At 37.7% G+C, this 14567-nt stretch overlaps 1 protein-coding gene across 17 annotated transcripts in view; it reads left to right on the forward strand.

The window, feature by feature from the left end:
* ATP2B2 (ATPase plasma membrane Ca2+ transporting 2) overlaps positions 1-14567 on the forward strand; it is a 442035-nt gene that overhangs the window by 248103 nt on the left and 179365 nt on the right. For all 17 annotated transcript variants that reach the window (XM_087743155.1, XM_087743162.1, XM_087743156.1 and 14 more), the window contains one exon: positions 1877-2361. In XM_087743155.1, coding sequence (XP_087599281.1) covers positions 2163-2361 — 199 coding nt within the window. In that variant the 5' untranslated portion in view covers positions 1877-2162. The remainder of the gene's footprint in view (positions 1-1876; positions 2362-14567) is intronic.

The raw sequence follows: 14567 nt of genomic DNA on the forward strand, positions 1-14567 counted from the left end.
GTTGAGTGTTGTTGACAGAGCAGAATATCTCCTCCTTGGCTATTGCTTGGCAAATAAAGGCCCTTTGTAATTACTACTTCCAGTTTCTCTTCATTGCTCGCTGTAAGCCGCATTTTGTGCTGAAATTCTTCTCTTCTTGTGAACTTGAAAAGGAATATGTGAAATTAAGGTTGGCAGAAGTTCTTAGCACTAGAATATATGTCAATAAATAGGATGGGTAGAAGAAGCATGTAGCAGTTGACTGCTATTTTAATGGCATTCTGTAATATGGTAGTGAAACTTCACCTCCACAGAAATCAAGGAATGTTGACTTTTATCTGTAAATGAGAGGGCTGGTAGAGGTTGAGTTTGTCTAATTGAGCAAGGTATATTAGACAGCTCCAAAGCAGATAATGTCACTGTGGGCAAAGAGGAATTAATGCATACAGTGGGCTTGATCTTTCTTGCATACAGATTGATGGCAATGCAGTTATATGAGTGGCAACACTAAGCCTATGTGTTATGTTGACTATATGTGGGCAAGAGATGAAAACGGTTTCACAAATATAAAATTGGGACTTGAAATACTTTGGGATCCTATTTATGTGTGTACTCATTCCTGCTGTGTATTACAGTACCTAGAAAGTTCAAAATATGTACTTTGACTATGACAGGTTTGTCATTAGGCTGATGGTGTGCTCTTGTAAAGATCTTTTTTATTATGAGAAAACTATTCTGAGACGTATAGATTAGACAGTGTGCATGCACTAACCCACTTGAGGCAAAAAAGAAACATTTAATCTCTGTTAAAACTCTCTGTGCCAAATATAATAGCTGGTTTCAGCAGTATTTAAACCAACTTCATTAGAATATGGGAGGGGGAAACAGGTTTTAAAGGCTGGTTTTAGCAAGTAATCAACTGTCTCCCAGATGGTCCAAATGCGACTTGTTCAACACTGCACGTGGTGTAAAAACAAAACAAAAAAAATCACACCAACCAACCAACAAAAAACCAACAAAAAAACCCAAAAAAGCAAAACCAACCAAGCACACCCCCCAAAAAAAAACCAAAACCAAAAACCCAAAAAATACCCCACCAGAAAAACCCCACCGACACCCTGCATGCGTGTGCATTTGTGTGTGTCTGTTGGCCCCATGCTCGCATGTTTTTAGCTGTCAAGGCTGTGCAGGCTGTTGGTGAGTGGGCTCACAGGCAGTGCTGAAGAAAAGCAACCCAACAGCTGCCTTACTTACATGAGACACAGCTCTGGCTGTTCAAACCAAAACACTCAAGTGTTACATCTGTTTTCTGGGGTATGCTTACTTTCACAGAAGGCAAGGCTGCAAGATGTAATGTATTTAAATGCATTCTGAATTTGTAATGGTGGTTCTGTTTTTTTCCACCAGTTTTACTGTCCTTGCACTGAAAACAGTTTTGTTTTAACCCATTATGAAAACTAGTAGTGTTTTAAGTAATTTTTGTTACCTTGTAGCCTTTACGAGAGAGTCTTTGATATTGTCAGATGAAAGATTGATGTGGCTGTATGAACCAGAGCACATACTGGAGGTGCATCTAGCATGCTGGACCAGTTGCATACTTATTAATATTCATGAGCCGTCTCATTTAGTGGATGCTCTTGGGACTTGATTAAAGTAAGCAACACTGCAATTGGTGCTTTAGCTGTAGAGAGCTTTATCTAAGACAGAGCTAGTGTTATCCTTGTTGTCGATGCTAGCTCTGACTACCTGCAGCATTTTACAGGACATCTGTACAGTGTTTCTGCATAGCTTTTCTTAAATGAGAAGTCAAACTGCAATGATAGAAAAAATTTGAAATCACCTTTGTAAAGCGTTATTGCTCACTCTTGTAATGAGTCCTTTCTGTTTGTTCCCAAAGGTCCAGAGGAAGAAATGACCATGTAGATTCTACAGCTTGGGTGCAGCATAATGGGAAATGGTGAATGGAGCGGAGCTGGTCTGCAGCCTTGAAAGCAGCCGTTCTGCGGACCACTAGTCAGTCAGGGACACCTTGCACGCCAGAGGCATTCTCCACGTCACTTGCCGGACACACACTGGATTCTTTTTAACTTCTTAGGTTGGAATTCAAGATTCCTTTACTTCAATTTTTAAACAGTTTTAAGATTGTATCAACTATAACGAGTGGAGCAATATAATCAGCCGCAATGGGTGACATGACAAATAGTGATTTTTATTCCAAGAACCAAAGAAATGAGGCCAACCATGCAGGAGAGTTTGGGTGCACACTGCAAGAACTGCGCTCCCTCATGGAACTTCGAGGAACAGAAGCAGTAGTAAAAATTAAAGAGACATATGGGGAAACAGAGGGGCTCTGCAGACATCTGAAGACATCACCAACAGAAGGTAAGCATGTTTCTCTTCAGTTAAATCAGGGGACTTTGCATAAGTGCTCTCCAGATAGTGAAGGAAAGCGGTTTTGTTTCAAGCCTGAACACCATTCTCATGGCACTGCCATTGTTCCCAACAATAACAAAACAAAAGAAGAGTCTTCAGAGGAAGAAGATAAAAACAGTCTAGCTATAGCTTAAAGCTAACATGAGAATAAAAGAGGTGCTATTTATTCAAACAGCTAAATGCATTAATTCTTCCTTAAAAGGCAGACAAAAAAAATCAGCACCTGTTTTATGGCATTATAAAGAGTCTTTAACATACATGCTCTTGGGGGTAAGAAGGTGCAGACTAGTTGCTTCAGAAGAATTTCTAGGTATTTAGACACTTCGAGAATATGAAATGACCTTTTGAGGTACACATTATGTTACTTTGTAGATCAATATGTTATATATATATTTTGTGGTTACTAATCTTGACTTACTGTATTACCATAGATAGTTTTGCTTAAGTTATCAATATATGACTATATCAATGTTTTTATTAGTTCGACTTCTTTTGTATGTATAATTAATCTCCTTACTTTATCATAATCATAACTTTTCAATATCTGTTCTTCTAAATGTTTTTGGAGTTCTCTACCTGATCATCAGTCATTAGCCTAGTTTTCAACACTCATCCCAAATATCTCCCCATAAAACATTGATAATGGTGGGATGTTTCCCTCTCCTCATGCAATTCTCCTGTTCACCAATTCTTTCTATTTTAGTGCAAGTAAAATTCTATTTAATTCTAAGAATTTCATCCCTGCATTTTAATCTCCAAGGAATATTAACACTTTTGGAAATTATACAGTCTTTGAGTCTGTAATATTTATCTTGTCTTGTAAAGTGGCCAAGATGTTCATTTTAAGTTATTTTCTTTTTCAAGAAGATAGAAGTGTTGGCTTTATTCCATTCTCTCCTTTTTAAATTAATCATTTAGTTATCTCCTCTGTTTAAATACTTGAAAGTCTTGAATTATTGGTGTAATCATAAACATGTCAATTGTAGTGTCACATAGTGTGATATCATAAATTACACTAGTTGAAGAGTCCCAAAGGAGCAGCTATCAATGCCTAGTCTTCAAGTAAATTCTTCGTGGTCCTACATTTGATCATATACAGTCTCGGTATTGTTTAAACGTTATAAACTATACAGCTGTGAACAGTACCATTTCAGCAAAGGATTATTAAGCTAATTCTGTATTAAAACCAGCAGCAAACTCCAGTAGTGCTTCAGCATTCATGTACAATCTTGTATTCGAGAGTAACTAGTGGCAAATGGAACACTTTATAACAGATCTGTCCTATTCTCTAGTCTTGCCCAAATACCTGATCCTTCAGACAGGACCTCTTCTCCTGTCTGGAGATTGCTCCCAGTAGGAGTGTTGAGGTAGGAAAATGAGACCCTGCCACTTGTCTGGGATTTCCACATGTCCATCAGTCTTTCAGAGACTGGCCTCATAGCTGTTGCACACGAGAGAATCAACTCTTCAGAGAATATGCAGTGATTCTGACATATCCCTGACACATCTGGGGAATTCCAGACAGGAGTGCAGGATCTCTATATTTGCATGACAGAATAAATACTGATTTATAAATATCCCACTAGGGATTCCGCATCTTAAATATCCCTCAGCAGTTTATAGAATGTCAAAGCTGAAGTCTCAGTCTGAGTGAGCCGAGAGCACTTCAGTGACTTCAGTAAAGTTTTGCCAACTCATTCCAGCGGTTACCTGGTCAATGTGAACTTCAAAGGAGATGTTAATTGCATTATCTGTTCAATTTGTGACATCAGGGAAACTTAATTCCTCATATCGGAACAGAGTGTATGGATCCAACTAGTGTGGCGTGCTGACTCCAGCTGTAATCTATATCTGATACTTCAGATAAGGTAACTTTCCTCTAAGCCTTACGTGCACTTCATCACTTGTGCATTAGGGAAAAACAGTTCCAGCTTCAAATGGCAATCAGCATAGCCTTGGAATCACAAAGACTCTGCTGGGTTTTAATTTTAAATTAGATCACATAATAGGAATTCCCAGATGCGCTAAGTTTTCATCTTATTTTTAATTGTTTTGTTTGGAAAAATCGTTTTAGGAGGGAGTCTCTCTGAAATATGGCATGTCAAACTTGGAAATTTTCATTTGAGAGAAGGTATCCAAAAGAATTCAATAGAAAAACTTTAAAGGCTTGTGTCCCATATAAGCATACGTTTAGACCTAAGTCCGTAACCATTCTTTTCTTGTATCCAAACGCAGTGAAAAAAGTTAAAATACAGTGAAGAGGATATTCTTGAAGATAAGAATATACTTAGAGGAAAGAAACATAGTAGTTTCTTATATGGAAATGGAATTTTAACATCAAGTAAACATGATTTACAAATAAACTATTGACATACACATGGTGGAGGCCCCCCTAGAGTTTTATCTTTTGGTATTTGCAGCAAACCATGGATTTCTCATGGAACATCTTTATGAAATCCCATAATTGGCCACTATGGTTGAAAATCACTTTTCCAACCAGCCTTTTTTTTTTTGTGAAGCACAGTTAACTGAACTTCCACTATTTTTTTAAAAGTTTGGAGTGCTGCACATTTTACACATTTTTATGAGGTATAACAATAAGCATTACTGCATGGCACTTCTTTCAATAAACCCAGTAAACTGTTGGCTGAGCAAGAGTCCTGGGTGAATATGAATAAAACGGCAAAAAGGACTTGACTGTAAAATTTGTTTCTTCCCAGGCTTGTAAAGCTCTTTCAGAATTCATTTTCATAGTCTTTGTCGTATTTTGGGGTTTGGCTTAAGTAGTTACTGGAACAGGAAGAAAATGTATCCTGGAAGCAGGCACATTATAATTTGGTAAAATGTGGTATAATCTGAATTTACTGGCTTACTCAATATTTAGAAAATAAGAAGTAGCAATTAGCTTAGAGTTTACACAGCAATTCATTTCCCATGTTAATATTTGATGTACCACCTATGGACTGGTAGAATCAATCACTTATACTAAAAGTGCCTTTTTGAAGCTCTGTTTTAAAGGCCTTGAACTTCTCAAGGTAAGGCATTCTATGCTTAAATCAAATGTTATTTATACTGTTGTGAAGATACATTTACTGGTGTTTTCTGAACTCATGTATTAATCAGTGTGGAGCTTTAAAAGTCTGCTGAATGTTGACTAGAATAATATTTGCATGCTGAATGAATTCATAACATTATTATGGATTACAAGGCTTCAGTCTCTTCTTTAAATTTTCTTTGATCGTTTTTCTAACTATAGATGCAGTGTGGATCCCAGCTCTCAGTTATGCCTGAGGGATTTCCTGCATTAAAAGGATTATATTATAATGAAAAGCTACCATTTAAGTGCTCATAAAAAGAACGTCCCCAAAATCTATGGAAATACTTTATATGAAAAAATACAAATATGTGTCTCCTTGCGTTTTCTTTAAAAGTATTTTTATTCAGATTAGTTTCACTTTCATTAGTCTAGTAATACAGAAAATAAGCAGGATCTAGCTCTCTGTCATTTTGCAAAACAACGCTGAATCCCCATTGGGCAGAGCTGTGATGACAGTTGTATAATTTTCCATGCAATCTGAGTCTCTGAGGCCCACTCAAGCATTAGTGATACCTTATAAAGGACAGCTGGTAAAATATGATGAGTTAGTTGGGTGAATACCAAATGAGACTGGAATCCACTCTTTCCAATGCTTAACTGTATTTTACTGACAATTTTATGTAGTGTGTACAAATTTACAGTAAGTTTTTCATCTACATTCCCTTCATATTACGAAAATGTTTATTCCTTGTAAGAATACGTTAATGAATGAACTTCCATGATTTCTTGCTTAAAATACTTGGATGCAGGAATTTCCAATGTGTGTGAAAAGTGAAGCTGTGTGTAATGATGCTCCTTTCATTTTTCTACAAAGAAAAAAACCTTTCCCGTGGTGATATCTCTGTGATCAGGCCTGAAACAGCAGCTCCAAAAGATGTTACCTATTGATGATAATGTTACAGCACTATAGGAGAAGTTTTTCTGCTGGTGTTTAGTAGATACCTGATAGGCTAAGCTTCTAGAAACAGTCTAGTGGAGTGCAAGAACATTTCAGATGTGACATTATTATGTGAGCCGGTGGAACCTACTTTTAATATGAAAAAGGCAAGATTTGGTTTTTTTTTTAGCTGTAGTTCTGTTAGGATACTGTAAAAAGGCTTCATGGCAAGAGAAAGTACCAATTAGCAGTTAAATGATAATATTTCTAGTGTAGAAATTGACCTTTTTAATCATCATAACTGCCCTTAGTTAAGATAGATACAAGATAAATTACTCTCTCTTTTCAAATGCATGTTTGTTACATAGGAGATATGGACTGAGCATCAATTAAGCCAGCTGTGTAGGTGTATTTATTTTGCATTATTACAGTCTAAAAAGCCTTTTCCAATTTTAACTGAGGTAAAAGATGAAGAAAGACTGAATACAACAAAATTAACTAGCTGCTTTTAGTACTTGCTAGTTTTGGTTCTTCAATCTTGCTTCTGTAAAAATACACCTTTAATAACTTAATATTCTGTTTTGAAGCTAATCTTGCTAGTACATACTGAGTTTCACTTAGGTGCACCACTATGTTGTTATATGTTAAATTAGCTACAGATATGTAAAGAATTTAGAAACAAATTGTGAAAGGAATGAAAGATACTTGATTCAGACAAATATAAGTTTAAAACAGAAATATAAAATAATGGATTGCCAGAGATTGAAATCTGTAAAACCACACTGTCAAAAATAGATTATGAAAGTAAAGAAATTGATAATAGCATCATTTTAGCTGTTGTTAAAAGAATACACTTAACAATCCATAAACCATCGAATATTATGTGTAAGTTCAAGATTTTCTTAAATTATTTTCAATTCAAGGTTAGGATAAATATTATTCTATTCATTAAATGATTTTTTTTTTTTAAAGCTGTGTTACCAGCTCTCCTAAAGTAGATTTTAAGAATTTGGTTGTGAGGCTGAGCTGAAGTACTTTGGAAATCTTCAAAGCAGCATCTTAAAAGCACTGTAAAAGATGACACTCATCCTCTCTCCAGATCGCCATGCTGTCTAATTCCTCGCCCTTATTTGTGGTGTCAAAACATAACTCGTAGTTCAGGCCAATTTGCCAACACACCCAGGCCAGAAGCCAAACTCCAAGTACACATCTAGTCCTTATTTGTACATGTTCTCTCCACATGGAAGGATTGGTTTAAACAATGAAAACAGCCTTCTCCATGAAAAAAGCTTTCAGTATTGTCACGGCAAAGGCCTCCAACGGTTGCATTTTGCAACAATTTTTTTTCCTACCTTGCATGGGAAAAAAAACCACCAACAAACTTTAAACTCATATTTCACCTAGTTTATTCATGCAGCATGAAGTGTGGTTGAGCTGGTAAGAACTTGTGATAATTTAACGTTTTCTGTAGTCGCTTCAATAAACACTTGTTGCCTTTGCTGGCCTGCTCAGGTCCCCAGAAAACCCCTGTGAATGCCCCTGCGTGCTCCTGGGGAGCTATGCTTAGCAAAGGTACTGACTGTTTCAGTGCAAGGCTGGTTAGCTAAGAAGGAAGGCGGGTTCTGGACGATCCTTCATTTTGAAGTTCCTGTTGCAGTTGCTGATCCCCTGACAGGTACCACAGATGGATATATACTGCCTTTACCTTTGGGGGCATGCCTGGGAAAGCTGGAATGGTGCCTGCCTCCCTGGGACCTGTGGGAAGCACAGGAAGGGACACACGGTGTGCACCCAGGGGCCTCTCCTTCTGCTCCTACCCTGTCTGCACCCCAGGGCTCCTCCTGCCCCCGCCCTCTCACTGCAGAGAAGAGCGCTGATGCAATTATTACTTATCTGGCTCTTTGCAGCTCTATTCTGTGGGGGAATGCTGGGTCTGACCCAAGTTCACATTAAACACCACTGTCATAGTAGGTCTTTCAAGATTGTGAACAGATGGAAAAAATCTAGGCGAGATGGTTGTGTGTTAATAACTCATGTGAGGCAAGGAGTTTTGCTTTGGCATACAGTACTGTCTCAAAGTCCTATATAACGTGCCTGTTAAAGTTGTAATACTTGGCCTTAGCAAGGTTGAAGTTGGCTCTTGTATTTCTGTATTTCAACATGTGTATCAGCGCAATGCCATGCAGATGTGCTGGTTCAGGGATTTCTGCACCACACTCCTGGGACCCATGCAAACTCAAGGGTTAGATGAAATGGTTCTGTACATCTGACATTCCTGCTGTCCGCAGTATGCTATATATCTATAAAATAATATCTACATGTTTAACGATTTGAGAGGAGTGCATGGAGCATTCTTGGCAACTGCAGTTATTTTCCTTATCTAATATTTCCATTGTTTGTGTAATGGAACAGCAAACATTCTTCCAAAGGTTACTCAAACATAAGCATCTCAAATGAATGGCTTAGATTTTTCTAAGTGATAAGTACAATTTCATTGCCCATTTTGTTTCTGGGTTTTGGCGTGTCATGCTACTTGCTGATTTACTTTGGCTTTGTTCATTTACTTGTAGAAAATTAGAGGAAAAGTTGCATGATGCATTTTCCCCATCAAGCTTTTAAAATAAATATAAGCTAGATCACCTGCTCCTTTGAGAATCCTAAGTGATTTGCAAAAAGCTTCTCTGTGTGTAACCGGCACTGCTTTAAAGTAAGGTTAGGAAAGGAAGAAAGCAAGTGAATGTCTTCTGCCTGTTGTATTAGGTAGCATCAGAGATTTTCTGAGGCCAGTGCTGATTTATTTATGTGATTACCCAGGAGGTCATCTTCCTTTCAATGATTATCTATCTTTAGCAGGTCCAACACTTTTAGAAAGGGGGCTATTTTCATGCAAACTGAATTCCCCTTCACTTTAAGACAGTACACTAAATACATGCAGGCAATGATTACTGACTGCAGACATACATTCTGCTGTTGCACCTCAGGTTTAGATGTACAGAATAATAAATGTCTGAGATTTTGCACTTATTTTGCACAGGTCTAATGTTTGTTCATTGTAATTAGCTCAATTAGAATTACAATGTGTTGTAAGTCAAAAGAAAGTCTGGCCCAGCAACTTTAAGTAATTCTTTCCCTCTTTCTAAAGACGTTATCATAGGTTAACATTTGCCATAATGTATTGTGCCACAGGTTTCTCCTTGATCTAAATACAATGATGCAATACAGTATGCCATTCCCTTTTTACAAAATAATAAGTGGTGGAAAGTGTTGCGATTACATGGTGCAGTTGATAAATGCGTAATCCCATTCTTAGAAATAGTGGTTTTAGTTTGTTGGCATAACTAGCGCATTTATTGTGTGAAAAAAGATGAGGCTGGATCTTTAACGTAATAGCAATAGTGTACATAATGATGGGGAAGCAGTTTTTAGATTTCATAAACTGTGGCAGTTACGTCAGTTGTCGAAATTGCAAAGTAGGATTGCGTTAGTGGTGCTCCCTCAGAAAAAGGCAATTAGTCCTTTGCTTGGAGGATCAAAAAGGTGTTCTGTTGTGTGCACTGTCATGCACATGTATCAAAGTGGCTTCTGTGCTGGGAAAGGAAAAGCTGTATGTTTTATCAGTAATGGTAAAGAAAGATCTGAAGGGAGGAGAGAAGTGTGGAATTGCTGCTGAGCTATGTTGCAGCCTTTCCTTTGCAAAGCATGCCTATTATCCATGGAGCCAAAATATAAGAGAAAACTGCAGAGAAGAAAAAAATCGTGTAATGAATACGTTGTTTCTATTGTATTGCAGGGCTTAGAAATCCAAAAATATATATAGTGTGTCAGCCTTGAGTGAGAGCTGATTTATCTTCATTTTGTTCTTGTTTTGAGAAAGCTGCAGGAAGAAAGCAAAGTCCATTATACCAAATGAATAATCCAATCGATGTAGCCAGTTTGCCCTTGATGAAATTAAGCTTTGTCTTTGCAGTATATCAGAGAGAGTCAAGGGGTTTTTTTGCCTTATTTTGTCAGTGTCCTGTGAAAGCAAACAGTTGACATGCAGTGGTTTTATCCTTTTGTGATTGGCCCTGCTAGAGGAAACATAAAAGCACAGCCCTTAATCAGTTGTTTCAGCTGACACAGGGGTGCAAAGAGTGCTCCCTTTACAATGCCACCTTTAATTTAAAGATAAAACAATTACCTGCATCTCTATTAGGCATTCCCAAACTTTTTGCCAATTGTCCCGGCTAGCAGCGATGCTGCTTCCAGCTGAGCCATGGGAATTGGAAAACTTCACTACTGAAGTCTTTGTAAGCATCATCTGTGGATTGCACAGATGATGACAATGCCGTTCCTCACAATAACTGAAATTTTGAAATGTTTTTTGTTCAGCATTGCATTTATATTTTTTCATGAAAGAGGATTCTCTTATTTGTTGAAAGAGAAAAAGGGTTTTGAAGTATTGAAAAGTCTTGTCACTGGGGCAGTGGCTTTCAATATGCAAGTCTAAGTTCAGTGGCCTTGCAAGTGGAATTAGCATGACGGAATGACTGGTTGTTTTTCTTTTGATGATAACAGATATGAACAGACTTGGGATAAGAACAGCATCAGATGCAGTAATGACTTCCTGCCTCCTGTCCCCTTTTGCAATTGCTACTTACCCTTCAAATCTAGGCTGATCAAATTTACTATTTCCATCTATTTTCCAAGAAGTCAAAAGTTGATGGTGTTTGTGCCTGTTATTTATAATGGTGAGGTGAGTGGAAAATAAAGCCAAAGATGTATTTTTGACTGTCAACTCAATGTGCTTCCAAGGCAAACTTAACTGCATTTCCTCAATACTGATTTCCTTTAATGTGATGCGTTCATAGTTTCTGACTTGCCTTCTGAGTATCTCCAGAAATTATTTCTACCCTATCTCCAGTACTGTTTTTCCACATCTATCTAGGTGTTCTAAAAAATACGCTTGCAGTTGCATCCTGAAAAGTGTAAGGACAAAGAAGGTTTCCCCGCACATCTTGAAAAATTGATGATCACCTCTGACATAAAGAACCTATTTTCACTGATAATAAATGGCATAGTCTAGCGTAGCTTGCAGCATGGTATAGTATTTTTATAAACAATATTTTTATTTTATACAAATATTATATTTAAAACTATATATTTTATATATAGTATTTCTAACTATTAAAGAAAAAAAAATCCTTTCTGAATGCTCATTAGGAATCCCACTCCTTGCCCTTGCCTTGGAGCTGGTAAAACAATGCATTTTAATGTCCTGTCCTTATTGCCAGTCCAGAACTTGGCAACACAACCATGGATTATATTAAATGCAGAGTATTTCTGTTGCATAATAGAAATAGTTGGGTGTATGTAGCTGCTATTTCTGTAACAATAGCATTTACTAGCCCTTGTTTCCTCTTTGCTTTCAAGCGAAATTCTTTAGGGACTCTTTTCCTGTGCAGATTGTGAGCTGAGTCAGTTCTGTTAAAAGACTTGAAAACCTGAGCTTCCATGGGCTGTGCTACTCCTTTGGTTATTCCTTTTGCATTTTGTGTCAATCTCTCCTCCCCACCGCTTTCCACAGAGGAACAGTCTTTTTCAGTATGAGGGCAGTTGAGGTATAGTCCTCTAAGGCACAAAAAGACTGAGAAAATGAATAGTAGGAAGGAAAATGGACCAAACTTATCAAGTAGTTCAAAAGCTGTCATGATTCTTTTTTCTGATTAGCACTGGAGATGAAGGAAAATAAGGAATAGCCCACTTCTTTACAGGTGTGCTTGAAAGGAGAGCTTGCCCTTGAAGTAGTTACAAAAGAATGAGAGAGGAGAATTTTCTTAAGGCATTCAATAAGCATCCTATTAACTGCAGCAGAATTTCACTTTGACTTTATAAAGGAGGACATAGCTCCTCAGATACTATAGGCTGAATACTATTTCTTCAGGATCATGTCAGCATTAATGCAGGAAGACAAATGTATGGTAATGCTGTAAAATTACAGTGCAACTATTAAGTTATAATCTTAACACTTAGCATAAGCATTATTTTAGGCACCTCAGTTAATTCTTTGCTTAAAAACAATACAACAAATCTACTTGTACTTTTTTTCACAGTTTCTTCTAGCAGTTTCAAGTGGTAAATTGGAGCACCGTGAGTTTCCTTGTGCTTACCTCACTTTAGTCGTGTGTTGGCACCCACCCTTTCTCTGGCACAGGGTCTGAATTGTAAAGGAATGATGGTTCCTTTCTGAGCCACTGGGGGGGGGGGGGGGAGGCTGAGGGGGATCGTCAGGGTTTTTTTGTTTGTTTTTGTTTTTTAATTACACCCTGAAGTGTTTTTGCATTCATTTAAAAGCAAACAAACAAACAAACAAACCCCAAAAAAACACCAAACACAAAAATCCCAACTGAAGTAGTACACCATCATTCTACTTTGCCAGTAGGGTCGTGACTCTTGCATGGTTTTGCATGGATAGCAGAGGTCATCCGGCTTGACATTTGTAGTCTTGCAGTACCGCCGCCAAAATCTATGCCTTTTCTTGAACTGTAGTCCCACAGTTGACTTTTAGCCCATGAAAACCTTGGAGTACATCAAGATGTCTGTCTTGGTGAAAATCACTGCTGTTAGTGAGGTAAGGGTAAAGCAGCAGCGAAGAGTCTGGCCAAAGTAAGAACCTGTTATTTTCACCATGCAAAATGTCTAGTTTTTGCTTAAAGAAAAACCTCAAAAAAATTTAAAGCCACCCCTGTCTCCTACAAAAGTATGGTGTAAATTTGGAAAACTATTCATGTGTTAAGGTGTGCTCGCCTGCTGACTTTGTACACATCTCATGTGATGATGGTGAAGTCCTTGGGCCTCGGGCTTTTCCTTTGTTCTATTGTTTTCTCAAGTCAGTGAGTTTGTGCAGTTGCGTTCAGCAGGTGCAAGGGCAGTCTGACAGAGCTGACCCTGTCTCTTGGTTTATTAACGTACATTGGGTAGATGTGAAACTAACCACAGAACAGCGTGCTTACTTAAGAGTTCAGAACAATTGCTTTTCAGACTTAAATAATATGCTGAAGGAAACTTTACTTTTACTTTTAGAAAATTATTGGTAATTACTGGTATTATGGGTGCATCAAACAGGAGTGATACAGTGCTATGTGAGGCTATTACATGAGTGCTGTAGCTGGCTCTAGGAAGTTAAATTTGCTTGTTTCTGGTGCTGGCCTTGTCAGTCACTGATGCTTCAAAGCTATAGGTGCTGAAGGACTCTACAAATAAATTTTAAAAATTTACAAGATAGCTAAGGAAAAAGGTATAAATATGTCATTGGTTTTGTTCCCAAGGAAGTCTCTGTGATTGTATTACACCTTCTGCTACTTCACCTGCTTATAAACGTGAAAGCTAATCTGCTCCAGCCCACAAAGTAAAAACCATAACCCGAAACTACAGAAGTGAACTGTAATCCTAACCTGTCATGCACATTGTATCATAAGATGGATATGAATAGTATGTTTTATTACCAGAGAAGTGAAAACAGTTTTAGCTGAGTAAGCATATTGACTGTGCAAAGATCAGTTCTGTTTTCTTCAATGAGTTGTTCCTGATAGTTTGTTTTTGTTTAATGCTATAGCGTAGCTGAAGTCATTTGCTTAAATATGAAATATCAGATGGCAGAAGTCATTAAGCTCAAATTGACTTATTGACTGTTTTAAAGTGACCTCTCAGTAGAGGACAAAGAATACACCCAGTTAGTTAACATGCATGTGCACTACTGCTCGAAAACACTGTATGCAAGCTGAGAATAAGCCTGTATTAATGTTTGTGTTGAATATTAAATAAATGTCGTGGAAGAAACAGATTTTTTTTTTTTGCCTTCAACCCTGAAGAATGTGCATGGTAAAAGATCTGGAGAGTTCGAAATGATTTAAAAATAACTCTGATAACGATAACTGTTTCAGCATTACCAACATACAAAGACTCTTAAGGTGAAATCAGTGTTACTCCCCCCTCCCCCCCCCCCCGCCCGACCTAGATGTTATTTTTAATTCCTGATGTTAATCCTGTTTAACAAGGATATCGGTGTGGCATGTTTTGCCATGAGATGCTGGCAGTGCTTTCTGCTGTTCCACTTTTCCAGAGGTATTGATGCTGACATTAATGTTGCTGCAGCTAGCAGCTTAAATTTATGGAGAAAAATATATTGGTTCTTGCTATGCA

The sequence above is a fragment of the Nipponia nippon genome, unplaced genomic scaffold (genome assembly GCF_047370975.1).
Source record: "Nipponia nippon isolate SJK-2023a ecotype South Korea unplaced genomic scaffold, ASM4737097v1 scaffold_9, whole genome shotgun sequence".
Classification (NCBI taxonomy): Eukaryota; Metazoa; Chordata; class Aves; order Pelecaniformes; family Threskiornithidae; genus Nipponia; species Nipponia nippon.